Here is a 25084-nt window from a genome sequence, read left to right on the forward strand (position 1 = left end):
AATTTATTCCTGGGCTGGCTGCCTTTCTGCTCAACCACAGCCAAGTCCTACTGAGAGCCACAGTGACTATCAGGGGACACCACTGCCTCTTCCTGCCTGTGGGGGCTGACAGCTTCCCACCCGCTAGGGCTCAGGAGCACCGCCTCTCCTTGGTGGGCTCTACGACCACTGCCCACACTTTTGTAAACCGTCCCTTTGCTGTTGAACTGTCCTCACCCCCATTTGCATGTGTCACATGACTCCTGAAAGTATGGGGGAGACAACTCAGTCTGTAACTGTCCCTGACATCCCTGTTCCTCCCTCCATCTCTGATCTTCCCCCTCCCCCCGCCCCCATTTTCTGAGCCCCACGGGGACAGATCCAGGCAGGGAGGCCAGCAGCTTAAAAAGTCGTCTTTATTGGTTTCTTACTGCCTCACAGAGCATCAGGGTCAATCCCTCCTGGGAATATGGCGTTTGAAGAGATAAATACTTATTTTGCCCCCAACTTGTCAGTAGAGGGAAGTTTAATAAAAATAGTAATATAATAACAATAATAATGACTATGATCAATAATAAAACGCCCCCTATGATCCCCTAATACACAGGTGGTTGAAGCTTTGAGAAGAAGGACCACCCCCCTTTCTGGGAGGGGCCAGAATGTGCCTGGAGACCCTCCAGCGGCCCCCATCAGGTGCCATCTCCCACCACGTAGCCTTTATAAATACCCTCCCCATCCCATCCCTGTCTAGGAATGATCTCCCCCATGGGCGGATCAGATGCAAGGTCAGTTGGTTCTCAGGGCCCCTCTCTGTTCCCAACCCCGCCAAGCTCCTCCCCAGAGAGAGAGGGCCCCTATCAGTAGTGCTCTCCTCCCGGGCCCCCCTTGGCTCTCTGCTCTTCACTGCTCCTCCTTTATCCCCCTCCTCCTCTGGATGCCTCTTCCCTCCTGCCTCTCCCACTTCCTTCCCTGCCCCTTCCCTCTCCTACTTCCTTCACCTACATCCTCCTTCACTTACAGCCTCCCTGCTCCTTGTCTATCCTCCTTTCCTTTAAAAAAAAAAAATATATATATATATATATGTATTTTTTTATTTTGTAAGTAATCTCTACACCCAACGTGGGGTTGAACTCACAACCCTGAGATCAAGAGCCACATGGTCTACTGACTGAGCCAGCCAGGGGCCCCACTCTCCTCTCCTTTGGATCAGACTCTGCCTTTCCTACCTTGACCCTGAGCGGAGACGGCGATATGCCCCAACTTGGCCTCACCTAGAGGCTAGACGGTCCACAGCCAAGAGACCCCACATTGTTCCCAGGGACCCAGTCCTTCTCCATCCCTCATCCCAACTCTTGCTTGCAGGCCTTCTGAGGCTTGGCACTGGAAAGGAGAGCTTTGGCACAATCGCCCCTGGACTCCAGGGCAGATGGGCCCCCAGGGCAGAAAGGGGGCCATCCTATTCCCAGTAGCTAGCACAGACAGGGGCTGGGAGCAGAGGGGAAAGGCCGGATAAGGGCTGGGAGTCAGGACCCCCAGGTCCTGGGTACCCAGACCAGCCTCCGAGTCGCTCTCCAACCCAGGCCCTCCCTGAGTCCGAATTTCCACACATCCCGGGCCAGCCGGAGCATGGCATTCCTCAAGCTCTTTGCTCGTTTCTGTCTCTCGGTCCTGGGATCGGGGTGGGCCCTGCCAGAGGGTGTCAAGGGGAGCCCTCTGACTCAGGGGCTGGGGGGAGGCTCCGGGGCCGTTCTGACACCTGGAGGGGAAACAGAAGGAAGGACTCTTTTCTCACCAGACCAGTGCCCCCCAGGGGCCTTCCCAGGACCCATCACCTCCTGCATCCAGACCCTTGGAGGAGGCCAGATGTGAGGTGGGAGTGGGGCTGTAGGAGAAAAACCCTGGAGCCCAAATCAAAGTCCCTCTGTTCATTTACTCTATTCTTCCTCAGTCAACAGACACGCTTTACTCTGGGCAGGCAGAAGACAAACCTGACCTTCGCTATCAGGGAGCCCACAGTTGAGGGAGGAGGACTGGCTTCGGAGGAAGACCATAGCACAGAAGGACTGACAAGGAGGGGTGGAGGGAGCAGGGCACGGGCCCTAGGGAGGCTGGTGGCTGCCAGGCAACCAGGTGATTTTTGGAAAGGGTGCTATTAGTGCAGAGCTTTGAAGGTGGCCTGGATGTTAATGAAAGGGCCTTCAAAGAGGGTGGACGTCAGGGACAAGAGCCGGAAGGTGTGAAAGAATATGGCAAATCCCAGAGCTCTGAGTGGCCTGGTGCGGCTCCACTGGGGGTGGCAATGGAGAAGTGGCCTGAGGGTGAATGGGAGCCTTCCCAGCTCCCCTTATGTCTTCCCCTGTCCCCAGCCAGAGTGGACTCTCCTCTGATCCTTCCACCTCAGGTTGGGCCTCTAAAGAGTTGCCCTTCTGTGGCACTCTCCCCATGTGTCAGGCACCCTGCTGAAATCATCATCACCTCATACGGTTACCACTTCTAGAATAATCTCAAATAATAACCTCATTTATAAGTGAAAGAAGCTGGACATCTCGCCCAGGGCCACACTCCTGGGACAGTCAGGGCCAAGATTCCCACCTAGGCCGACCTGCCTCCAGGTCTCTGTTGGGGCCCACTGTGGGGAGAGTCTGCTTCCCGTAGGATCCAGGGCAGGGATGGGCTCAGCTTGTTCTCTGGCTTCAGGTCCCAGCACAGGGTCTAGCACAGAACAGAACTACCTGTGCTTTTACATGGGAGGGGAAAACCCCCATCAGCTCACCTGTATCAGGGAGTCTGCGGGGCTCAGAGATCCCTGGGGGCAGGACACGGACTCGCTGGACAGAGATGTCCAAGGCTTCCTCTTCACTGCTCCAGGAGCAGGATGGGGGCGGGGCGGGGGAGACACAAAAATCCAAGGTCAAATATGAGGGGTCCAAAGGGCGTGGAAACTTTGGGGAGGGAAATGGGAGGCAGTGGAAGCAGCGGGGTTGTCCTTACCGGCGTCCGCGTCTCCAGCGAGCCCGTCGCTGCCCACGGAGGCTGGGCGGCGCGAAGCCTCCGAGAAGCTATGGGGACGCTGGGGGCCGAAGCCGCGGGTACCTCGGCCCTTCCCTTCTGGAGCCTGTTGGGGGACAATGCAGAAGGGCTGAGGCCGGGCGGCGCACCATCCCAGGGCAAATGAACCGCAGTGGGGCCCCCAGCCTGGACGTGCTGAGGTCCCGGGTCCGAGGTAAGCAGAGGGCTGCGATCGGCTCAAGCGCGTCAGGAAGGCCCGTGATTGGCTGAGCCTCACTAGGGAAGCTCGTGATTGGCCCCGGAGAACTCACCCGGGGCAGGTCCCTGGCGCTGGGCTTCCCGTCCGTGGGGCCCACGTGCACCAGGTGGTTGAAGTTGGTGGGCGGTGAGATGAGCTTGGAGCGCACAAAGGGGTCCTTCAGCATCTCCCTGCGGGTGGAGGGAATATGGGGGGGAGGGGCGGCGCAAGAGATCTCCTCGGCCCTCTGCCGAAACGCCCCCGCCCCTGGAACCGGCCGGGGCTTCGCCCCGCCCCCAAGCCTGGGGGGGGTGCCCCGCCCAGCCGCCGCGTCGCGCACGCGCACCTGCGCCGCTGCTGCCGCTGCTCCTCAGACACTCGGAAGAAGAAGTGGCGCTTGCTCTTGGTGCGGAGCAGCTGGCGCCGGCTGTTGTCAGTGAGGTCGGGGATGTCGAACTCGTCCTTCTCTGTGGGAGTAGCAGAGAGCCGGACGGTGCTCCCAAGTCCCCAGGGCCCGTCCGCTGGAGCTCAGGGTCACACATCCACACGTGAACGCACACACTCCGCACTCGCTTGCACACGCACGTCCTCACCTGCCAGCCGGTTCCTGAGGTAGGTCAGGCGGACCTTCTCCGTGCCAAAGAGGAACAGGGAGCCCTCCGGGTTTAGGGGTCGCACCTGAGGCAGCAGGCACAGAGGTCAGCCGTGCTCCCCGACTGCACCCCGGTCCAGGGCCAGGGAGGGGTCTGGGCAGGCCCTCACCTTCTTGAGTGGCACCGTCTGGACCCATTCTGCTTTCCTTACATCAAACACATCGATGGAGTTCTCGCTGAACACTGTCAGGTAGGGGGCTGCATAACCTGCGGGGCAGGAGACCGCGCTCGTCAGGCACCTCTGGGGGCTTGTTTCCTCGGCTGTGGCCTGGGGAACACCCCCCTGTGTCCTCCGCCCTACAGTAACTTCCACGCCCAACCAGAGGTCCTTTTGAAGACTCCAGGTTGCCCCACCCAAGGTCCATAAGGAATCAGAGATTACAGCCATGGAGCACTCGCTCCCTATCTGGCATGCCAGGCAAAGTTCCAACCACTTGGCAGACTTTTTTTTCCTTCACTTCTTAAACAACTCTGGGCAGGTCGTATTATCACCCCTAACTTACAGATGACAGAATGGAACCCCAGAGCTAAGTAAGGGCCACGGTCACCCAGTGGTGAGTGAGAGCTGGGAATTAGCCCTGGGCAGTCTGATTCCAACTCCCACAGACGAAGTCTGGGCTGCACCCAACCCACGGGCCCAACCCCAGAAGAGCCACTGCTTGTGAAGAGAGCTCTGTCCCTGTCTTCTAGCCTGGACACCATCTCACAGTTACCTCCTCCACTGCCCTGTTCACTCGTTCATTCACTCATTAATTCCTCCAAACATTCATAGCCCCTAAGGTGTGCTTCCCTGGGCTGGGTGCAGGATGGGATGAAGAAACCAGCCCCAGCCCATTCCGTAGGCCCCCACTGTACCAAACCAGTCATTAGAAGAAGGTGCGAAAAGCAGTAGGGCAGAGGTCTGCACACAGAGGTGGGGGAGCAAAAAGGAACAAAGGACCAGCAATGGGGGAAGGCAGGGCAGGGAGCGTGAAAGCAGTAATGACAATGGCAGAAATCATGGTGGTCGTTTGCGGAGAGCCTACCAGCTCCAGGCCCAGAGCTGGCACTGCGGCTGGACTTGGTTAAGAGTTTGCCAGGTACAGGAAGAACAGTTCAGGCAAGGGGGGAAGAGCATGAGCAGAGGCCTGGGAGAGGAAGATCTGGGGCAGCCCACTGAGGGCAGAGCAGGGGGTGGTCAGGCAGGAGGACCCTCCACAGCCTGGCCCTCTGCAGGCCTTACCCCAGCCCGTGGGCACTGCTGGCCACAGCAACTCGTGGATGCGAGACTTGCGGCCGGCGCTGTCCACATAAACCCCCGCAGTGGTGAAGAGCAGCAGGAACTCACTAAGGCTGAGCTCCACGGCGCCCAGTGCCTCGCCCAGGCCCCCGCGGGACGGTGGCAGCTCCTCAGGCACCAGACCGGCCCCTAGCGCTAAGGGCGCAGCCTCGTTGAGCAGCGGGTAGAGGGCGAAGGCACCGGCGGCTCCCACGCACAGCCGGTCGCCCAGCAGCCCCAGGCTCTGCACAGGTGCGGGTGCCTGCAGCTCTCGGATGCGGCGCTGCCAGGGCCCTGGGCCTGGGCCCAGCTGGTAGCAGAGCACCTGGCGCTTGACGGCTACACAGAGAACGGGGGTGCGGGCCTGCAGGATGCGCCCGGCTGCCAGCACCTGGCAGCCTCGAGACTCGGGGATCTTGGCACCCACCACCTCCGTGCTCTCCAGCTTGGCCAGGGCGAAGAGGCGCACGCTGGGGCCACGGCCGCACAGCACAACCAGAAGGCCCGCCACAGGGCTCACAGCCAGCCGCTGCACCCGCCGGCACTCGCCCACCTGGAAGATGTCTTCGGGGTTGGCAAAGGAGAGTGTCACCAGCAGGTGGGTGAAGAACAGCCCCGTGCCCATCCTCCTCTGGCCCCTGGGGCTGACCCCCACCCAGCTCCACCCTGGCCTGTACCATTGCTATGCAGGTGGATCACAAACAGCCCGTCCTCGGTGCCCAGAGCAAGCCGGTCCTGGTCTAGTAGGGGGAGGGAGAGAATCAGGGGTCAGGGAGCCCATCTGCACCCTCCCTGTCCTTGCTGAGCCTCAGTTCCTCCTGAGGACATGGGGATGGCAATCACAGCTCTCTAGGGCAGGGGCTGGCTCAGGGCCGCGGCCAGCTGCCCGGGGAAGCCAGGAGGCACTGCTCCCTCACTTCCTCATGGAGGTTCCGCTGAGCGCCAGGCTCCTGGACAAACATAGCAGCTCCACAGGAGGTGGTGTGAGGCTCCCCTGTGGTCTCCCTGCTGCCAATAAGAAAGCCGGGACGGGAGCCCTCATTCGTCTCTTGCTAAAAGCCTTTGCTCTTTTCACTCACAAGATTCTTTGAGAAAAAGCAGAAACTGAGGCACAGAGAAATGGAGTGGCAGAAGCCAAGCCCCCGGCCCCCTGGCTCAGGCTGCCCACACAGCCATGCCCAGGGGAGGGTGACGTCCATAATGTGGAGCGTCCGCAGCTCATGGCTGTAGGGACTGGGCAGGGACCCTCCCAACAGGCCCAGACTTCTCCCCGGAGCCCGCCCAGGGCGATGCCCCTCAGCATGCGGCTCACCGATGATGGCGGCGCAGAGCGCGTGGGGCAGCAGCGGCAGCCCATTGTCATAGGCTTCCTTCAGTGTGTACACCGGCCTCGGCCTTGGCCGCGTGTCCAGCAGCAGCCGCTGCAGCTCGCCCAGCACCTGCAGCCAGCGCTCCCGCTCGGCCTCGCTCTCGGCCAGCAGCAGCACGGTGCACACGGCGGGGGGCACGGTCAGCTGGGAGGCTGTCACCTGTGGGCAGGGACCCAGGCTGCAGGGCTGTGGGTCGACAGCCGGCCATCCCCTCCCTCCGCCCCAGTCGATGCCTCTTAGCACCAGGTGAGCGGCCAGGTGCAGGGCCAGAAGCTGTCTTATAGTAGGTGATTCGCCAGACAGGACGGTCAGAGCGTCACACCAACAAGGCCACAACCCAGAGCCAGTGCCGTGGTCGGGGAGGGACAGGGCATCGTGGGAACACACAGCCCCAGGCCGACAGTGAAAGATGACCTCCCCGGGGAAGAGACATTTCTGCTGGAGCCCAGGGGGTGAGTGGAGTAACCAGGAATGGTCCAGGCTAAGGAGAGGCTCGGGGGCGGCCTGAGCCGAGCAGAGCAAACAGGATGGGAAGGGTCCGTGGTTATAGGGCACTTTTGGAACTGGAGAAAGCGAGCCGTGTTCCAAGCAGAGAGAGGCTCCAGAGGGAGGCCAGGGAGGCCCACAGGGTCAGAAATATGAGGCCTCAAGGCCACGGTCAGGAGCACCCTGCGGGCGATGGGAAGCCACAGAAGGATCCTAAATGAGCAGAACGTGGCCAGCTTCACAAACGGAAAGCACGCTGCACTGTGGGATGGAGGGTACTGTAACCGTCCTTGTGGAGGTGGCGCGGGGGTGGGGAGGGCAGCCACGGAGAAGGACACAGAGAAGGGTGGCTGGAGCAGGGCTGCATGGAGGCGGATGGTGGCCCGGCCCAGCCTGCCCGGCACTCACCCTAAAGATGCGGGGCAGGTCCCTGGACTGGGCGTGGATAACATCAGAGGCCAGGACCGGGGTGGCTGAGAACTGGGGGTCCCTGGGGAGGGCCATGGAGTTGGTCAGAGGTCACAGGGCCCCTGGCCGCCTCCCCCCACCACCATAGCCCTTCGCCCCTGCCAGGCACCCACCTCAGATCGAGGGCCTGCAGCAGGGCCCCACTGGCCGGGCTGAGCCGTGGGTCAGGGGCATCAAACAGGAGCAGGCGGGAGTCGCTGAGGGCTGCGAACACGCGCTGCCAGCCGCGCCGGACACCCGAGGGCCGCGGCACCTGCACGGGGGCGGGGGGGGGGGGTAAGGCAAGCATGGGAGGGCCCGCTGGGCTCGGCCCCGCCCGTGCCGGCCACCCCTGCCCCCTCCCCGGCCAGCTGCCCCCTCCCCGGCCAGCCACCCGCTCACCGACAGGAAGCCCTCGTAGGCCGTGCCCGTGCCCGTTTCGGGGTGCACTCCCAGGGCTGCGCGGAGGAGGTCAGGGGGCACGGGGCAGGGCGGGGCCTGGGGGGCACACGCTGAGTGACAGAAGTAGCCACAGGCTGTGGGGGAAATCAGGAGAAGCCGGTGGTGTGATGCTGGGTGGGGACAGCCCAGAACCAGGACTCTGAACTCTCACCAATTTTCCCATCACGTGAGAAGAGACAAAACAAGAGAGCAAAATGGAGCAGCGGAAACGAGCCGCGGAAAGTCAGGGTATGTCAAGATCAGGGCCGTCTCATTCCTTCCACCCAGGGACGGGAGGGGGGCGTGAAGGTGGGGGGGGGGGGCTCACCATCACAGCCCAGGCCCTGGCGGCCCAGGCCCAGCATCAGCGAAGTGCAGCGGAGACACTTGGTAGGGGATGGGAAGCTCCGGGGCCGCAGCACGTGTGAGCCAGGCTGGGAAGGTGGGACAGCCCGTTACCCTCGCCTGACCGTGGCCTCCCAGGGCCCTGCATCCCACCCCCAAGGCCAACCTGAGGGGTCAGGTGGGATGGGGGAATGGGCCCGTGGCAGTGTGAACCCAGCCCCAGTGAGTCTGTCACAGCGCTCAAACTCACTGCCACCGTCCCCCGTGGGCTCTACCAGCCATCATGCCCGTGGAGGGACCCAAGCAGGTCCTTGGAGACCTGGCAGAATGGCTTGGTGCCCCCAGCCTCCTCCACCCCTCCAGGTGCTGACCTTTGCAGGAGGACCTTCTGCAGGGGCAGTGGGAGCAGCAGGTGCCTTGGGGAGCACGGCCTGAGGGGAGGCAAGCAAACAGGTGAGGAGGGCACAGGCAGCCGGTGGGGCCCAGCCCCCCAGACATGGGACTCCCGCCTGTCCTCACCCCCAGGCGCAGGCTGCGGCGGCCCTCTGGCCTCAGCTCTGGCTCCACACCAGGCCTCAGGGCCTCCCCTGAGAGGCCAGGGTCCTTGGTGGAATCCTTCTGGGGAGTGAGATGGGGTGGGGGGTAGGGGGGAGTCAAGGCCCCTGTGCTTCTCCCCAGGACTCCTCCCAACCAGCCTGCATGCACAGTTCTTACCTCTGAGCTCCGGAGGGACAGGAAGGGAATCAGGGAGTTCGAGGGCTTAGAGTCTGCAAACAGAGAGCACAGGTCACTGGGGGTGGGTCCCTGGCCCAGGCCTAACACTCGTTCCTGAGGAACTGGGGGTCAGCAGGAGCCTCAGTTTCCACCTCGGTGAAACGGAGCAATGACTGCAGGCCGTGGTGGGCTCCGTAAGTGCCAGGCAACAGTGGGGTAAACAGCAGAGTCTGGAACGAGCTCTTGTCTCCACAGTCCTGCAAGGCCATCGTGGGCCCCCCTTGGTCCCCACGAAGCTTGAGCGGGGGTCTCGCTCCCAGACAGGCAGGCAGACGAGCACTTACCCCCTGGGCCGCGGGCCGCTAGTCCTTCCCGCAGCGCAGCCAGTTCCTGCTGCAGGCCCTGGTTCTGCTTCTCGGCCTCCTGCAGGCGGCTGGGGGAGGGAGAGCTCGTCAGAGCCCCCCACAGACGTCTGGAGCCCCCTTTGCAGGGCCTGCCCGTGCTCTCACCTCTCGGCCTGCAGCTGGGCCTCTTGCATCTGTGTCAGCCGCTCCTGCAGGCTCTGCTTCGCCCGTATCTCAGCCTCCAGGGCCGACTGCAGCTCCAGCCTGGCAGAGGCCTCCATCTTCTGCAGCCGCCGGGCCTTCCACTGGTGGTCCTGGTGGCCAGGGGGCGTCCAGGTAAGACGCCCCCCAGGGCCTGGGCTGCCTCAGAGGCCCCTCCCACTCGAGCGCACTGCCGTCCATGCCACCTGGCCAGACTCAAAGCTCTAGACTGGCCACTGACCCACTGTGAGCTCAGGCAGTCACTGACCTTCCATGAGCTTGGTGTCCCCGCCTGCCAAGTGAGGCTCCTGGCACGCCCGCCCCCCAGGGTGTTTGCAGGGGCTCACCAGCGGCCGGGGAGGGAGCGTCTGGGTGCCCACGTTCCGCAAGGACTCCAGCTCCTCAGCCATCTTGGTGGCCAGGGCCTGCAGGTAGCCTCTTGAGACCTTCTCATCATTCACCCTGATTGGGAAGGCGGCTCAGGGTCCTGGCCTGGACCCTCGGCCCTGCCTGGGCCCAGCCCCTCCCCGCTAGCCCCTCGGCCCCCACCAGCTGAGGATGTCTGCGATCTGGGCCTCCCAGTTGCTCTCCGTCTCCCGCCGTTCGCCCTCCAGCTGCTGCTTGCTCTGTTGCTCCCGCTCCAGCTCTTCCACCAGCTGGGGGCCAGGCGGGAAGAGGGGTCAGTCCCCAGGGGCCCCCACATGCCCCGGAGCCCCATCCGTGTCCACCCTAGTTTACCCACCATAGCTCGCCTGCCAGCTGTGGGTGCCACTGGGCTGGGGAGACCGCCTGCTCTGGGACCCTGGCAGCTCGGACCGTCCACCCGGCCAGCTCCCCACCCCTGTCCCACTGCCTGTAGTTCTGTCCGCCCTCCGTCCGCCATGCTCACCCGCTCCTGCTCCAGGCTCAGCCGCCGGTTCTCTTCCTGTAGCCGGCACAGAGCCTCCTCCTTCCCACTCAGCCTGGGGAAGAGAGGATGACTCGATGACTCCCAGCACAGGCCCTCCTCCAGTCCCCCACCCGGCAGCCCAACTCACCCGCGGCCCCGGGCCTGCTCCAGCTGCACACGCAGGGCAGCCACCTCCTTCCTCAGCTGCGCTTCCTGAGGCCCGCCCTCAGGCAGCCCCGTGCCATTGGTCTCAGAGGCTGTGTGGATGGTCTTGAGGATACAGAGAGCGATCAGGGCAGGGGCCTGAGGAGCTATGGCCCACTCCACTCCAGGGACCCAGGTGGGGCCCTCAGGGCCCTGAGTAGGTCGGGCCAAAGGAAGTGTCCCTTGGAAGAGGGTAAGACCTCACTACCTTGACCCGGAAAGATTCCTTCTCAAGACTTCGCTCCCTCTGTCTCTGGAGCTGTGTCACCTCCCGGCAGAGGGCGGCCACCTGGGCCTGCAACTGTGACGAGGCGTGGGGGCAGCCACTGCTGACCGTGTCCACCCCAAGCCACTCCCCCGCCTTGCTACAGACTCTGGGGCCTGCCGGCCACAGCAGGAATGCAGGCAGTGAACCTCCAGCCGCCGCCCGCCCCCCCCCCCCAAACGCATCCCCTGGCTCGGGCCTCAGTCAGCCACAGTGGGGCCACAGAGGCACGTGGTGTTGCCAGCACCGAGGCCTGAGCTCCCTAGGCTTCCTCCAGCCACCCTGGGGGGCCACGAGGGCAGGGCTCTGCCGCTGTCCCCACCTGCCCCCATCACTCACCCTTCTGCTGTTGTCCTGGGCTTCCTCCAGCTGGGAGCTCAGGGCCTGGGTCTGGCTGGCTGCGGCTGCCTCTCTCTCCTGGGCGTCCTGCAGCCTCTGGAGCAGGTCCTCCTGCCGCTCCCGGGCTCTGCGGAGCTCCTGTGCCTGCCCCCGCAGCCCTGCCTGAGCCTCGGCCAGCTCCTGGGCGGCCCGAGAGGAGGCGGGGAGGGCAAAGCCTGGAGTCAGCACACGGACCCCCTTAGCGTGGAGCCCTGGGCCGCGCCCCCACCTCACCAGGCCCTCACCCGGACGAGCCGGTCTCGCTCCTGCCGTAGGTTGCAGTCCTGGCCCAGGCTACCACCATCCATCTGGGCCTTGCTGTCCCTTGGTGTCTCTGCCAGGAATCGTCACTGAGGCCCACACGTCCTGATAGCCTCAGCCAGACACTCTGCATGCAGTGGCTCACAGAACCCCCACCACAGCCTGGGAAGTGGGTCTCCTTGGCCCATTTTCTACGTGTAGGCTCAGAGAGTTTAAAATACTTCTCTGAGATCACACCTCATATACAGAGTCAGGGCGGGACTGGAATCCAGGTTGGACTCAGGTGTGCTGGGGAAAGCCGCTCAGCCTCCAGGGCAAGCACGGGGGAAAGAGGTGGGGTGGCGGGGGGGGGGAGCGGGATACCTGACAGCCTGCCCTGTAGGGTCTGCACTTCCTTCCGTAGGCGCTCCAGCTCCCGGTGGTCTGAGGAGACCTGCAGGGCCTCTGCAGAGCAGGGGCACCCGTTGGTGAGTAGCTAGTCCAGCAGCAGCTCCCGGGTCAGACCCACCCGGCCCGGCTGGGGAGCCCGTACCGTGGAGCTTCTGGCTCAGCTCCATCTTCTCCTGCTCCAGACAACGGAGCTGCTCCTCGAGGCCAGCCAGCTGCTCAGAGCTGCTCTCAGGGCCCGGACTGGGGACAGCAGGGCGACCCGTGTTGGCAGAAAACCCTCCCCCCCCAATAGCCCGCCATCTTCCCGCATCCAGTCGTCCGTTCATCCAAGAAACACCCTCTGTCCGCCAGCTCTGTACCCAGCCCTGGGCTCCGTGCTGGCAGAAACAGACCAGCCTGGACCAGACCCCAGCCCAGGGCTGTGCCCGAAGGTCCCCCAGACCCAGGTTCAAGCCCCAGCCCTGGCCCTTTTGAACAGTCACCTAACATATCTGAGGAACACCTCAGTTTCCTCACCGGCCCTCTCGCAGGGACTGGCACCAGGATGGGGTGTTTTGGGCCAGCTGGCCCCATGCCCAGCACACAGTGGCGCTCGGGGTGCGGGTCAGACGCCTTTGCTTGCACCTCAGAGTGCCTCCTCATCTCAGTCTCAGGCCAGCCCCTCGAAGGAACTCGATCACCCAACCCAGTGTAAAATTGGCATAAAGAGGCATAAAGTGCAGCTCAGGGACTTGGAGGGGCCCATCTAACTCTAGGCCTCTGGTTCTGAGTCCAGGACACTCTCCGCCTGCGTGGAGGGTCCTCTAAGGGCCAGATGCTGGGATGGGACCCATGGGGGGCATAGGCAGGGCTCCACCAGAACTTGAGGACATGGGAGATGTCTTCCCGAGGGCTCAGAGCATACTCCCGGAGCACCTGTCACATGCAGGCACCAGGTAGGCCATTCAGCCTCTTTCCCGGGGTCCCAGCGGGCCACGTTCCCAGTGTCCTCCAGGCCGGGCCCCCCTCTAGGTATGTGAGGACGAGACTCACCTGCCCGAGGTGTAGGTGAAGCCCACGAATGGCAGGTGGTGGCCGGAGAAGGCTCCGTGGGAGGGTGGTGGGAGGGTCCCCTGCAGAAGGAGAAGCAGTGTCACACTCAACAGGCAGGCCTGGCTCCAGGCTGAGGCTCAAGACCCAGGGGACTCCCCTGGGACTGGGAGTGCCGACCTCCTCCTGCTCAGAGGGAACCGAGAAGGGTGACGTGGCCCCCGCCTAAACAGACCACGATTCCCATAAGCCTTTACGGCCATGGCCTCCCACGTGCCGCTAGAGTCTTCTCCCTTACAAGACCTCTGGTTAACAGGATGACACTTGAGGTCCGAGGACCTTCAGCCGTTACAACCCACCGTGGCACAGGTGAACCCGCTCAGGTGAACCATAACGCCCGTGAGCCTCTGGAGTGCGAGGGCCTCATCCTCCACCCAGCAGCTGCTCTGGAGAACTTCTGGGGGCTCCCCACAGCCAGCAAGGGTCCAGGCAGTGGGACCCACTACTCACCGGATGGTTGAGGGTGTCGTCGTCCACGTCGAAGTTGGAAGTGTCCACGGGCCCACGAAGCTCAGGGATGTAGGGAGCAGTGCTGGTTGCCAGTCGCTCCCAGTCCACGCCTTCAAAGAAGGGGTGGTTCCGGAAGTCGTCCAGCCCCCCGCGACCCAGCCGCCCCTCCTGGCGGCACAGCAACTGGCGGATCAGGTCCCGGGCAGTGGCCGGCACGTCAGGCACGTCCGAGGGAAACTGCAGATGGTCCTGCAAGCCAGGGGGAGGGAGGGGTGCAGGTGGGCGCCCAGGACCCCACCCCCACCTGCGGGCGTCCCAGCCGTGGGGGCTCAGGACTCCTGCTGCCCTCCCAGAGCCCCAGAGCCTGGCAGCCAGACCTCATGGTTCATGATCTTGCCGTAGGTTTCCACCAGGGATTCAGCATAGAAGGGCGTCTCCCCGAAGAGCAGCTCGTAGGCACAGACGCCCAGGGACCACCAGTCACACTGTGGGCCGTAGTGGCCTTTGCCTTCCTCCATGGCCTGCAGGATCTCAGGGGAGATGTAGTCCGGCGTCCCTACTGCCACTGACGAATCCACCTGGTGGGGGAAGGGAGGTGAGGATGCCATGAGGACAGCCTTGGGCTTGGCTAGGCCTGATGGCCCCTCACCAGAGCCCCTGGTCTGGCCCTGACACCACCACCGCCCCCCCTCAGGCTTAGCCGGCCTGCTGACCCCACCTGGGGCCTCGACTCAGTCCTTCCTTCCCCTGGAAGCTCTCTGGGCCGGGTGCCCCTGCCCTCACCCTGGGGCCTTACCATACCACTGTTGTTGAGACGGAGGCACGAGCCGAAGTCAGCCAAGCGGATGTGACCGTTCATGTCCAGTAGGACATTGTCCGGCTTGACATCCCTGGGGGAGCGCAGGGGAAGAGGGGCTTGACATCAACCGCGTGTGTAGGTGTGTGTTCAGGCGCATGCCTGGATGTGAGTACATGGGCACATGCAAACCCCAGCGCGTATCTGCTCACACGTATTCCCGTGAGCACACAAGAACGGTGTGTATGCATGCATACGGTGGGGGGGCCGGTGGGGGGGGTGGAGGCTGGTGGCGAGGGCTCCTGGCTCTCAAGAAGGAAGAAGGTGGTTAGATGGGGAAAAGCCGACCCGTAAGGATGATCTCTGGCAGCAGCAGGGCACGCTGTGGGGGATGCAGGAGTCAGACTTCCCGGGTGCAAACCGCTAGCTGAGTCACCTCGAGCCAGGTGCTTACCTAGGCTAAGCCCTGACTTTCTCACCTGTAAAGTAGGGACAAGGGCAGCCCCCATCACATAAGCTTTTTAGCATGGGGATTCAAAGGCGTCATGTGTACGAAGCACCCAGCATAGGGCTTGGCATGTGGGGGTGCTCAGCAACTGTCAGCTGTCCCCAGGGCAGTCAGCAGGTGGGTTGGGGGCCCTACCTGTGGACGTAGCCCAGCTGGTGCAAAGAGTGGATGGCCAGCACCATCTCAGCCAGGTAGAACTGGGCCAGCTCGGGCGGGAGGCGGTCCTCAAAGCGGCTCAGCAGAGTGAGGAGGTCCCCACCCGCATAGTAGTCCATCACCAGGTACTGGATGGTGGTGGAAAGGGGGATGGGCAAGAATCAGACAGGGAGGGTAGGGGGGTACCTGTCCCAGGGCCCTGCCTCCTGCCCACCTCCCCATGGTCCTGAGGGGTTCTGGGAAGGCGAGAGTGTCTCCCAGCAGCTCTAGGGCCGCCAGCTTCCAGCCAGAGCTCAGGCAGGGGCTCCAGGCCCAGCAGCTGGTGGGGAGTGGAAGCCTCGTGGTTCCCACAGGAGGGGTCTCTCTCTCCTCAGACCCAGCATCTCCTTTGTCCCCAGGCAACACCCTCCAACCTTGCCGAGTCTCCTCACCAGGTACTCGTCATCTTGGAAGGCATAATGCAGAGCAGTCACCCAGCGGCTGTCCCCCTTCACCAGAACGTCCCGCTCCTCCCGGAAACAGGCAGTCTGCAGCAGGTTTGGGGAGCGGGGGAAGCGTGGGATCAGGGCCCAGGAAACCCTCCTCCCCAGCTCACGGGATGAAGAATAAGTAAATCTAGGAGCTGGGACCGAGGTTGCCTGTGTGAGCCAGGGCCTGTGCTCTCTGGCTCTGGGCCTCAGTGTTACCATAAGGAAAATGGGAACTATGCTAGCTTCTAAGAAAGGCTTATCGTGGGGAAGCAATGGGGGAGGTTGGCAGTTGTTGGGGTGGGTCCTCTGCGGGCTCAGCAGCCTCGCCTGCCCCATCCCCAGCATGCCCTGTATGCCCCAGGGGCAGCACACCCGCCCCCGCCCCCTGCCCCTTGGTGGGGTGCCCAAGTCCCATCGGACCCCAAACTGACCTCAGCCCTCTTCAGCATCTCCCACTTGTGCAGCATTTTCATGGCAAAAATCTGCCCACTGTCCCTCTGCCTCACCACGGCGACCTGAGGCCATAGGGAGCACCGGGGTCAGCTCTGCCCAGGTGCGAACCCCATCTTCCCACCTACCCCATGCCTTTTGCTCACCTCCCCGAAGGCCCCTCGGCCGATCACCTTCAAGATCTCGAAGTCATCTCTCTGTAGCCTCAGCTCTTTCACCTTCGCTACGAAGGGGCTGGCTGAGGGGCACAGAGTGGGGCTCAGGGAACCCACAGGGAGGGCCCTGGCTCCCTCTCTTGCCTGGGGAAAACAGAAGCTGCAACCCCCAGGAGGCCAGAGCAGGGATGGCCTCCCCAGGGGCGGCCTCTGGCCAACTTGCTAAGAGGGACTGCAGACCCCTCATTCGTGAGTAGGAAGCACAGAAGGTGGGGTCTGGGCTTTGCCGACCAGCTGGCCCCCAGACCTCCTGAAATCCGTGGTTCCCTGGACCCACATCCCCAGACTCGAGGCATTCTCAGTCCCAGGGGCTGATGGAACTTGTAGTCCTTCCCAGTCTGGGGTTGACCCTGGCTGACCAGGTCACCCTGGGGAGGAAGGGGATACCGTTCTCACCCTCAGCTCACAGTTCTTGGCGCCTGGCAGGACCAGGCCTGGGCCTGTCTTGGGAAACTGGACGGACAACATTCCTTGTCCCCAGAGTCTTCCTTGCCACCGGGAGCTGTGAGCCCTGGTCTTGGGACCCTACAGGCACGGAGGTACCTGGCTGGGAGTGAGGCCTGAGGCAGCCCCAGAGGACAAGTCACACAGTGGTTCCGCAGGGCTCTGGGAGGACAGGCTTTGTGCTCCCCATGTGGGGCCTTCACAGTCTGGAGGCATAAATAGGTCTGCCCACGTTCTCACAAGACTTAAAAACGGAGCCAAAAAACCTTTCCTGGCGCCTGATGCTGGCACCTGAGGGAGCGAACACTCAAGATCTTCTCCAGGCCTGACCAGCCCTACAACTCTAGGCCCTGCCTCCCTCTCTGGACTTGGCTTTCATCTGGGCAAGAGCCTCCTCTCCCAGTCCCTGATACTCCCTTGAGGGGCATCTCCAGCCACTCCCAGGCCTTTTCCAGGCCGGGAGAAGCCACGAGCCTGGGGAGGGAATTGGAGCCTGGAAACTCAAGGAGGCAAGAATGACTGGTGGGGGGTTGGGGGCAGCTGCAGTCTGGCTCCCTGCCTCAGTTTCCCCCTGCCAGCAGGTAAACTCCCTGCCAGCTGGGCGGGTCTGTGGGTGGGACAGAGAGCTGCTCCACAGGTTTATCAGGCAGAACCCCCACAGCAAGGGTGGTGTGGAAACTTCTTTACAGAAATTAATTGTCTCCTTCCCAGGTCTGTGTGTGCCGCTGGGGAGGAGCAGCCCGAGGCTTCCAAGGGGGAACTAAGGCCAGCGTGGCTACCTATCAGCCAGACAGGAGCCAAAGCCTGGGGCCCATAGCCAGGAGGATCACGGTCCCCAGGACAGGCTGCCCAGTCCTCTGGCCTTGCCGCAGGGGACAGGGGCTCTGGGCAGGAGCAGGGACGAGGTGGGGCAGGAGCAGAGTGAGTCACTGCCCTGCTGGTTACCTCGGGAGATGTCAACAGACAGGTCCCCATGCTGGGGTCCCAGGCGGAGACGCCAGAGGCTGGCGGGGAGGAGCACATGTGTGTGCAAACACACACACACACACACACACACACACACGTGTGCATGGGCATCACAGCGGGTGATGACAGCACGGTCAGATACACATGAGTAAGGTGCAGAAGTGACAGGGAGAGTGGCAGGCACCGGAGGCAGGGGCTTCCTGGCTGCCCTCACCCTGGAGGACAGGGCTGGGCTGGGGGCTAGCTCACTGGAATGTCTTGCAGGCCCCCAACCAGGCCAGGCCAGGCCTCGTGCCGGCCCAGAGCTAAGGAGTGCCAGGAACGCTAGTCACCCACTGGACAAACACCAGCCTCACCCCACCCTCCGGGCCGGGCCCTTATGCCCTCCCCGCCACGGCCTGGCCTGACATAACCAGGGAGGCCTGGGGCTCGTGCCAGGCCGGTGTCCACACCGGGTTGAGGGTTGCCCCAGGTCAGCCACTTCCGGTGACTCAGAGGAGTCAACCACGAAGGGGTGCAGACCCACCTCCAGCCAAGCCCCCCTCCCCGGCCCTGGGGAATAGACCTCAGGAAGTCTGGCCAGCGACCTGCACAGGGAAAGGAGCTGAGGTTAGTTCCTGTGTCCAGTTTGGGGTGGCCTTGTATGCCGAGAGATGGAAGTGTGTGTGTGGGAATGTCTGCAAGTGTGCAATCCCTGTGGATCTGGGAGTGGAAGTAGGCAAGTGTGTAACAGCCAGTGCAGTTGGGGTGGTGTTCAGGGTGAAGTGTGGGGCTCCCCAGGTCTCTCCTTGAGCTGTGAGTATCTCAGCGTGTCCGTGTGGTATGGGGGAGACTGAGAAAGCGGGTGTCGGTGCGGGAGACACACAGGGGTCTGCGTGTGTGCCTGTTTGTTCTCCAGGCTCATGAAGTATGATGTGTGAGCGAGGAATCCCGGATGTGACTCTGTAGCCATGTATTGTGTACCTGAGTCTGAAGTCTACACTTGGGACCAAACTTGCGTTGTGTCTGTGTAAGTTGTGTGTTGTGTACACGCGCCAGCTTCTGGGAGCGGGAAGGAGTGTGTGTGTGTCTGAGAGAGGGTAAGGTGTGCAGCTAACCGAGAGGGCCCAAGGGGTCGGGCGGCACGAATCGGGGCCGGTGCGGGCTCCGCGCGGGGAGCCCGTGGGGGTGCCGCTCCCTGCGGGAGGGTCTGTGGGCGCAGGGCGCGGGGGGGGCGGTGGAGAGGGTCCCGGCACGGTATCCCTCGGGCCGCCCCACCTTGGCCCCACCCCGGTCCCGCCCGGGTCACTCACCCCAGCTCAGGAACTGCGCCACGTTGCGCTCCCGCCGGAGGGGGGCGCTGCTGAGCTCGTGGTGCAGCCCCAGCAGCAGATCCAGGAGGCCGTCGAGCCCGGGGCCACCGCCGGCCTCGCCCCGCGCCAGCCGCTCCAGCGCGCGCAGCCGCCGCTCCATGGCTGCGGCCGGAGCCCCGCGCCCGGGCTAGAGCCGGGCCTCCCGCATGCCCGCCCGTCGGCCCGTCCGTCTGTAGGTCCGCGGGTCGTCCGCGAGTCCTCCCCCCACCCCTCCCGCCCTCCCCGCTGTCACCTTCCTCCGCTGCCGCCTGCGCGCCCACACCTGGGCGCCGCGCCCCGCCCTCTGCCCCGCCCCTCGACGGACGGGCAGGTGAGCGCCGGCCAATGGGAGACGCGACTGGAGGTGAAGGTGGGAGGGCGGAGGCGCGCGGGGGCGGGGCCAACCCTTGGCCAGGAAGTGGGGGGGCGGGCCCCGAAGAGTAAACTCCTGGCTGGGCTGGACAAGGGGGTCTTCCCGTAGGGGCCGGGAAGGCTGCCTGGATTTCCGCGCGGCCCCAGACGCAGCCGTACCCGGCCCTTCGCCGGCCCCTAACCTAGGTAGGGGATGCCCGGGGCAGTTCGGCTTCCCTCGCCCCCCTGGGACAGCGACTGCCTCTCCCTCAGCTCAGGGAGAGGGGGCTGGAGACGCCCGCGGCCCCGGAGCCGGATGGGAGTTGTAGTCCCCTCAGTCCTCGGGATGCCCAAAGCGCTTGGCACTCCCCCCCCTCCCCCCGACTCCCAAGGGCTGGCGGGGAGAACCTCGGTAGTTTCAGATTTCATTCTATTTGGATCGTTACAGCCGACCTGGGAGACAGGTAGGTGAGGCGGGGATGGTTACACCCATTTGGCAGATGGACACACTGAGGCTTGAGAAGGACGAAGGTGAATGGAGAGGCTGAGGGTGAGGAGGCCCCGCAGCTAGACCCTGGAGTGGGGCTGGGCTGGCAACTCCACCACAGGCTTTTCAAGCCTAGGCGGGAGCAAGGCCTGCGGCCGGCCTGGGACATAAGGACCAAGAAGAGGTGGAAGCTGGGCTGGAGAAGGTGGGCGAGCGGAGGGACTGATTCTGTCCAGTGTCATTTCTGATTTTTGCCCAGCTGGAGACAGCTGGTCTGGACCGGACGCCATGGGACTGTGGGTCTGTCCAAGAGGCGGGAACAAGGGTGGGGCATTTTAGTGGCTTTAGACAACAAATTTTTCCATTAAAAGATCTCTTTGGGGTTTTTGCCTGCCCCCTCCGACGGGGACCTCCTCGAGTCCAGACAGGGTCATTGCCAGCGTTGGCGGAGGAGGCGCTCTGTGAATGTCTGCGGAGCTCAACTGAGCCTCTCTGGCAGTACGCAGGGGACTTTCTGTCAGGCCTCCACTATGCTGCCCTCTGAGACCTGCCCTGTGGCTTCCCTGTGCCCACCGTCAGCGAAGTGGGGAAATGGAGTCAGGCTGTCTCACTCACTTCCGGCAGGGAGTGGAAGCAGGAGTTCTGGTGTGCTCTCACCTGAAGCATTCTGGGTCCTCCTAATGGGGCAGGGTTGGGGTGGGGCCCACAGGAAGATTCCCTCCCACTACAGGCCACAGGGGGGCGCCAGAGACCAGAGGAGGGCCAGGTGCTCAGGCCAAGTCCAAGTGCCCATCTCCTAAGGAACTCGGGTAGGGAAGGTGTCCTGGGTGGGAAGATGGGCCATTCCTCACTGCCCCTCTTGGCCACCCTGATTCCCTGCCCCCCAGCCGGCCACAGCCCCCAGGGGTCAGCAGTCACGGGCCAACCAGTGAGGCCTCTGGGTCCTGGATCACTCCAAGTGCGACCTCTGGCAAGTCCCTAGCCTCTCTGAATGCTGTTCTCAGACAAGGCTATCCTCTTGCTGAGAAGACTCCATCCCCACGGGGGGCCTGGCTGGCTCAGCCCACCTTATGGTGACCTGAATGCCTGGAATTCCTGCCTTTTACTGGGGGCTCCCCCACTAAAAACCATCACAACACAAGCCCCCGGCTGAATCCGTCCGTAGAGCCTGGGACTCTTGATCTTGGGGTTTTAAGTTCAAGCCCCAGGGTATAGAGGTTACTTAAGAAAATTAAAAATCTTAAAAAGAAAAAAAGATTGCGGGCGCTTGGGTCGCTCAGTTGGTTAAGTGTCTGCCTTCGGCTCAGGTCATGATCTCAGGGTCCTGGGATCGAGTCCCACATCAGGCTCCTTGGTCAGTGGAGAGTCTGCTTCTCCCTCTGCCCCTCCCTCCCCCTCTTGTGCTCTCTCGCAAAAATAAATAAATAAAATCTTAAAAAAAAGAAAAGAAAAAAGATGCCATCTGCACGTAGGACGGCAGAAAGGAAACTGAGTCACAGGCAGCAAAAGCTGAGTACTGCTGAGGTCTGCTTGGACTCAGAAGGGACTGGCACTTGGCACTCCCCACCCATCCGGTGCTTGATTCTATTTGGTCCTGTATTTGTTTTGTTTTGTTTTGTTTTTATTAAAGATATTTTTTTTGTTTATTTGACACAGAGAGAGAGAGACACAGCGAGAGAGGGAACACAAGCAGGGGGAGTGGGAGAGGGAGAAGCAGGCTTCCCGCGGAGCAGGGAGCCCGATGCGGGGCTCGATCCCAGGTCCACTGGGATCATGACCCGAGCCGAAGGCAGACGCTTAACGACTGAGCCACCCAGGCGCCCCCTGTTTTCGTTTCTGTCACGTCCTTGTTCCAAGCCTCAGTTTCCTTGTCTGTAAAGGGGATTGGGTTCCCTGCCCACTCCTGTGCGGCCTCAAGGTCAGAAAGCCTCTCAGGACTCAGTCGGTGCCTGAACTCCTGCTCCAGCCTCCACAAGCAGCCCGTCCTCCAGCCCTGACGGCAGAAAGTTCTTGCGCACAGCACTGCTGTGCCTCAGTAGATCTGTTCTCTGAGCTTGTGTGAGCCAGACCTGTAGGGCCACAGGTCCTTGCTCCAGGGAGCCCTGGGTGGGACGAGGATCCTGGCCCAGGCCAGCGGGTGCTCACCGGGTGAGTCTGAGCAGGAGACCGCCACCACCTCCCTCGTCCCCACTGGCCTCTCGGTGACTGCTTGTGGGAGGCCCACCCAGCTGCAGGGGCTCCTGCTCCCCCATAACCTCTTCCCTCCTCTGAGTCCCTTTGGTATGGAGGTGCTGGCACCATCTCTCACCCAGCCCTGTAGGGAGCAGATCACCTGGATAACACCTTACATTCCATTCCTATGGTGCTGCTTCTGAGCACTTCAAAGTGACTGCAGATCTGTTATCTTCAGGAGGAGGGGGTTATTATTTCCTTCTCTTAATAGAGTAATACTTTGAGGCCGTGGAGGTGGGAAGTGGGCGGTGCCAGCTTGCCACCTGACCCAGGCTGCAGGTGTCTGCCAGTACCTGGCAGCAGGAGGGCAGCGTGTCGTGCCCAGATGCTGGCGACAGGGGTGAGGACATAGTCCTCGAGGACATAGTCCACAGTGGACTTGACATAGACTTCTGTCAAGGTCCTTAGATGGCGAGACCCAGGCCTAGCAGGGGAGAGAGGCTGGCCCAGATAAGGGGACCCCAAGTAAGTGACAGGGAACTCCGCTTCTCCCGCCCCCCAGACCATAGCCCTCTGAGTCTGCGAGGGGACCAGAAGCAAGCCAGGCTCCAGGGTCTCTTGCATCCATGGCCACATCTTAAGCCTCCCCAGCCTGGTCTGTGGCTCCCCTTTCCCCCAAGGTCGAGCAAGATGCAGCCCCAGTGGCCGAGGCTGAGCCCCTCCCAGCCCTGCTTGGGAAGCCACTCTCAGCAAATGGTCCTGCAGGGCTAACTAGGGTGCCAGACTGCCCTTGCCCTTGCCCTTGGCCACAGCAGAAGCAGTGACCCACTCCTGCCCCAGAGAGCCAGGGAAAACCAAGACGCTAGCTGCGGCCTCATCCAGCCCTGCTTACTGTTGACCAGGCATTGGCCTTGGGCAAGTCACTTCCTCTCTCTCTCTGGGCCACTGTCTCTGTGCACAAGGGAGAACTGCCCAGCTCGGGCGTGAGAGGCAAATGGTCCACAGGATGGCCACCAACGGTTGCTGGAGCTTGTTTGTCTAGTTAGAGTGTGGGGTTGAGGGGGGCTGGTAAGTCGGGGGGGTTCCCTGTGTCCTGCTGCTCAGGCACTTCGGTTTTATCGCCCTGTCTGTTGGGGTGGCTTTCCGGGGAAGGACTGATAGAGATGGTAGGGTTGAGGGCCCCCACTCCCCAAGCTAGTCTTGGCAGCCCCGCATGCCTGCTCCTCCGCCCTCCCCAACACACCAGGGGTGTGTCCTTTGAAAAGTCCAAAGCTCCAAATGGGTGGACATATGGTGATTTCATCATCCTGGTTTTTCTTCCAAAACCCTTCTCTGTGCTGCTCCAACACGCTATAGGGGCTCCCACGCTCCACACAGCGGCTGCAGCCCCACGTGGTTTTATAATTACCAATCCCTCTGGGTGCACAGGAAGCCAGGCCCTCAACCCCCTTGGCCACCACCCCTCTGGCCCATGGGCGCCACCCAGTCTGCGAGCTGCTTCAGGGAAGGGTGGGTCCTGCCTGCTTTGTTCTGGGAGTTGGGTGCGGTGCTGGGCTCCCTGCACCAATCCTTACCACCCTCCTGACCAACCACGGTGGGCCTCTGGAGCTGGGCACCCCAGGGGCCTTCCCTCTGTGAAGCTGGGGTCCCTGCATTTGGCACACGAAGAAAACAGCCTCGGGAAGAGAGAGGCTAAGTCCTAACAAGTGGCCGAGCTGGGATTCTAACCACCCCTGCCTGGCCTGAGGCCTGCCTTCTGGGTACTTGCTCAGCTGGGGTGTTTCGAATGCAGAGGGGCAGCGGTCTAGGGAGGCAGGGAGGAGGAAGGGATGGGGGGCCAGCCCTCAGGAGGGTGGCCACATCTGAACCTAGAAGACCCCCCACCAACTATAAAACACAGACCAGGGACAGGAGCTCTGAAGCAGCAGGGGGGCAGACACCTGCCGAGGGCCTCTCCTTCAAGCCTCAGATGGGCATCCGCTTCCTGGGGCAGCACCCCCATGCTGAGGTTTCCTGGGGCAGCAGCCCCATGCTGAGAGTGCAGGCCTCGGCTGGAAGGGGCAGAGCGGGCCAGCAGCGCCTCTCACCCACATTCCGTAAGAATTCCGAAGTTGGGTTTTCCTTCTCTAACAGCTTGAACAAGCATGCTCTACCTCTTGGGTGACCCCTGGAAATTGAGGACTGTCCCAAGCCTTCAAGGCCCTGGGCTGGAGTGACCTCGTTGGACCTTCAGTGTGGGGTTCTCAAACCTGAGTCTTTAGCACAGACTTTGGGGACACAGCGAGCTTCCCCACCCGCCCCCCCTTTAAGATTTTGTCAGAGAGAGCACAAGCAGGGGGAGCAGCAGGCAGAGGGAGAGGGAGAAGCAGGCTCCCCGCTGAGCAGGGAGCCGGACATGGGGCTCAATCCCGCAGACCCTGGGATCATGGCCTGAGCCGAAGCCTGACCCACCCAGGCGCCCCTCAAGCTTTTCCTTTTTAAAGGCTGCTTTCAAGAGCCCATGTTCTGGAGTCGGGCAGACTGGGTTTGAGTCTCCCAGCTCTCCCGAGTCTCCACTCCCTGGCTGTGAAATGGGGAAAAGTGACCTCCTAGGTCTTGGAGGTCAAGGCAAACCTTCTGAGTGGTAACGGGAGAGCTGGTGGGCCCCCCCACTGGCTGGGCCACTGGCCATCAGACCAGGCGCCTGCCACACGAGCTGCGGCCCACAACCTGGCCCTCCAAAGCCACGGGCACCTCTTTGTGCTCTGCCGTTTGCCACACATGGGCCAGCCTGGACCAGTCTCCACCCAGACTGCACCTCGAGTGTTCTACCTTCCAGGGCGCATCAGCTTCCGATTTGCCACCCTTCCCTCCCCTCCGCTGGAACCAACAGTCCCGGACCCTCGCAGGCCCCACCCTTCCCAATTGTGTTTTTGTCGGTGCTGGTGTGCCTCTAGGCCTGTCTCCAAGTCACCCTGGGGCTAGCTTGGAGCACACTAAACCCTTGTCTCCTTGACCCCTTCTGGTGCCCCCCATCTGCCCGAGGCAAGAGATGGGGCCCAGGTCGGAGAAGCTGTGAAGGTGGGAGAATGTGGGTACCTTCTCCCCCAGCCCCTGGGGGCCAGCCTAGCCTGTCCCCAGAAGTTCTCCTGACTTTACCCCTTCCCACTCTCTGAGAAGGCAGCGGCTGCCGCCCAGTTGAACATCGCAGGGCAGGGACCACCACCGCACCCCGGCAGGCTTGCCCATCGGTCTCTGCGGGCACCGCGGCCCTCCACATGCTCTGCCAGTGTCCCAACAGGCGCTGTGTGGGGCAGGTCCCTGGAAGTGACAACTGAGCACCGAAAG

General features: G+C 62.5%; 1 protein-coding gene across 4 annotated transcripts; it reads right to left on the reverse strand.

The window, feature by feature from the left end:
• Nucleotides 1-384: 384 nt before the first annotated feature.
• Nucleotides 385-18963, reverse strand: CDC42BPG (CDC42 binding protein kinase gamma). Of its 4 annotated transcripts, none has more exons than XM_027580914.1 (37): nt 18709-18963; nt 15938-16029; nt 15773-15856; nt 15303-15398; nt 14851-14999; nt 14208-14301; nt 13789-13989; nt 13412-13660; nt 12905-12984; nt 12015-12112; nt 11846-11926; nt 11467-11555; nt 11183-11362; nt 10787-10873; nt 10523-10644; nt 10375-10447; nt 10035-10141; nt 9833-9947; nt 9450-9598; nt 9285-9373; nt 8941-8993; nt 8746-8844; nt 8598-8657; nt 8210-8315; nt 7843-7976; nt 7575-7714; nt 7402-7483; nt 6450-6666; nt 5815-5877; nt 5102-5701; nt 3989-4086; nt 3820-3904; nt 3573-3693; nt 3300-3417; nt 2971-3094; nt 2753-2838; nt 385-1735 (listed from the first exon to the last, which is right to left on the reverse strand). In XM_027580914.1, the coding sequence occupies exons 1-37, from the start codon at nt 18866-18868 to the stop codon at nt 1679-1681; spliced, it is 4638 nt and encodes a 1545-aa protein (XP_027436715.1). In that variant the 5' UTR covers nt 18869-18963; the 3' UTR covers nt 385-1678. The 4 variants fall into 4 exon arrangements, with proteins under 4 accessions (XP_027436715.1, XP_027436714.1, XP_027436713.1 ...); XM_027580913.1 differs by having other exon boundaries at nt 8746-8841; nt 10787-10879; XM_027580912.1 differs by having other exon boundaries at nt 10787-10879.
• Nucleotides 18964-25084: the final 6121 nt, after the last annotated feature.

Source organism: Zalophus californianus, chromosome 11, assembly GCF_009762305.2.
Source record: "Zalophus californianus isolate mZalCal1 chromosome 11, mZalCal1.pri.v2, whole genome shotgun sequence".
Lineage (NCBI taxonomy): Eukaryota > Metazoa > Chordata > Mammalia > Carnivora > Otariidae > Zalophus > Zalophus californianus.

Excerpts from the sequence above, each read along its gene's own strand:
- CDC42BPG (XM_027580912.1), bottom strand. The coding sequence starts at position 18,868 with ATGGAGCGGCGGCTGCGCGCGCTGGAGCGGCTGGCGCGGGGCGAGGCC. Across the intron at positions 9,948-10,034 it reads ATCGCAGACATCCTCAGCTG|GGTGAATGATGAGAAGGTCT; the intron begins GTGGGGGCCGAG and ends CTTCCCAATCAG. Across the intron at positions 5,878-6,449 it reads GCTCTGCGCCGCCATCATCG|ACCAGGACCGGCTTGCTCTG; the intron begins GTGAGCCGCATG and ends TCCCCCTACTAG.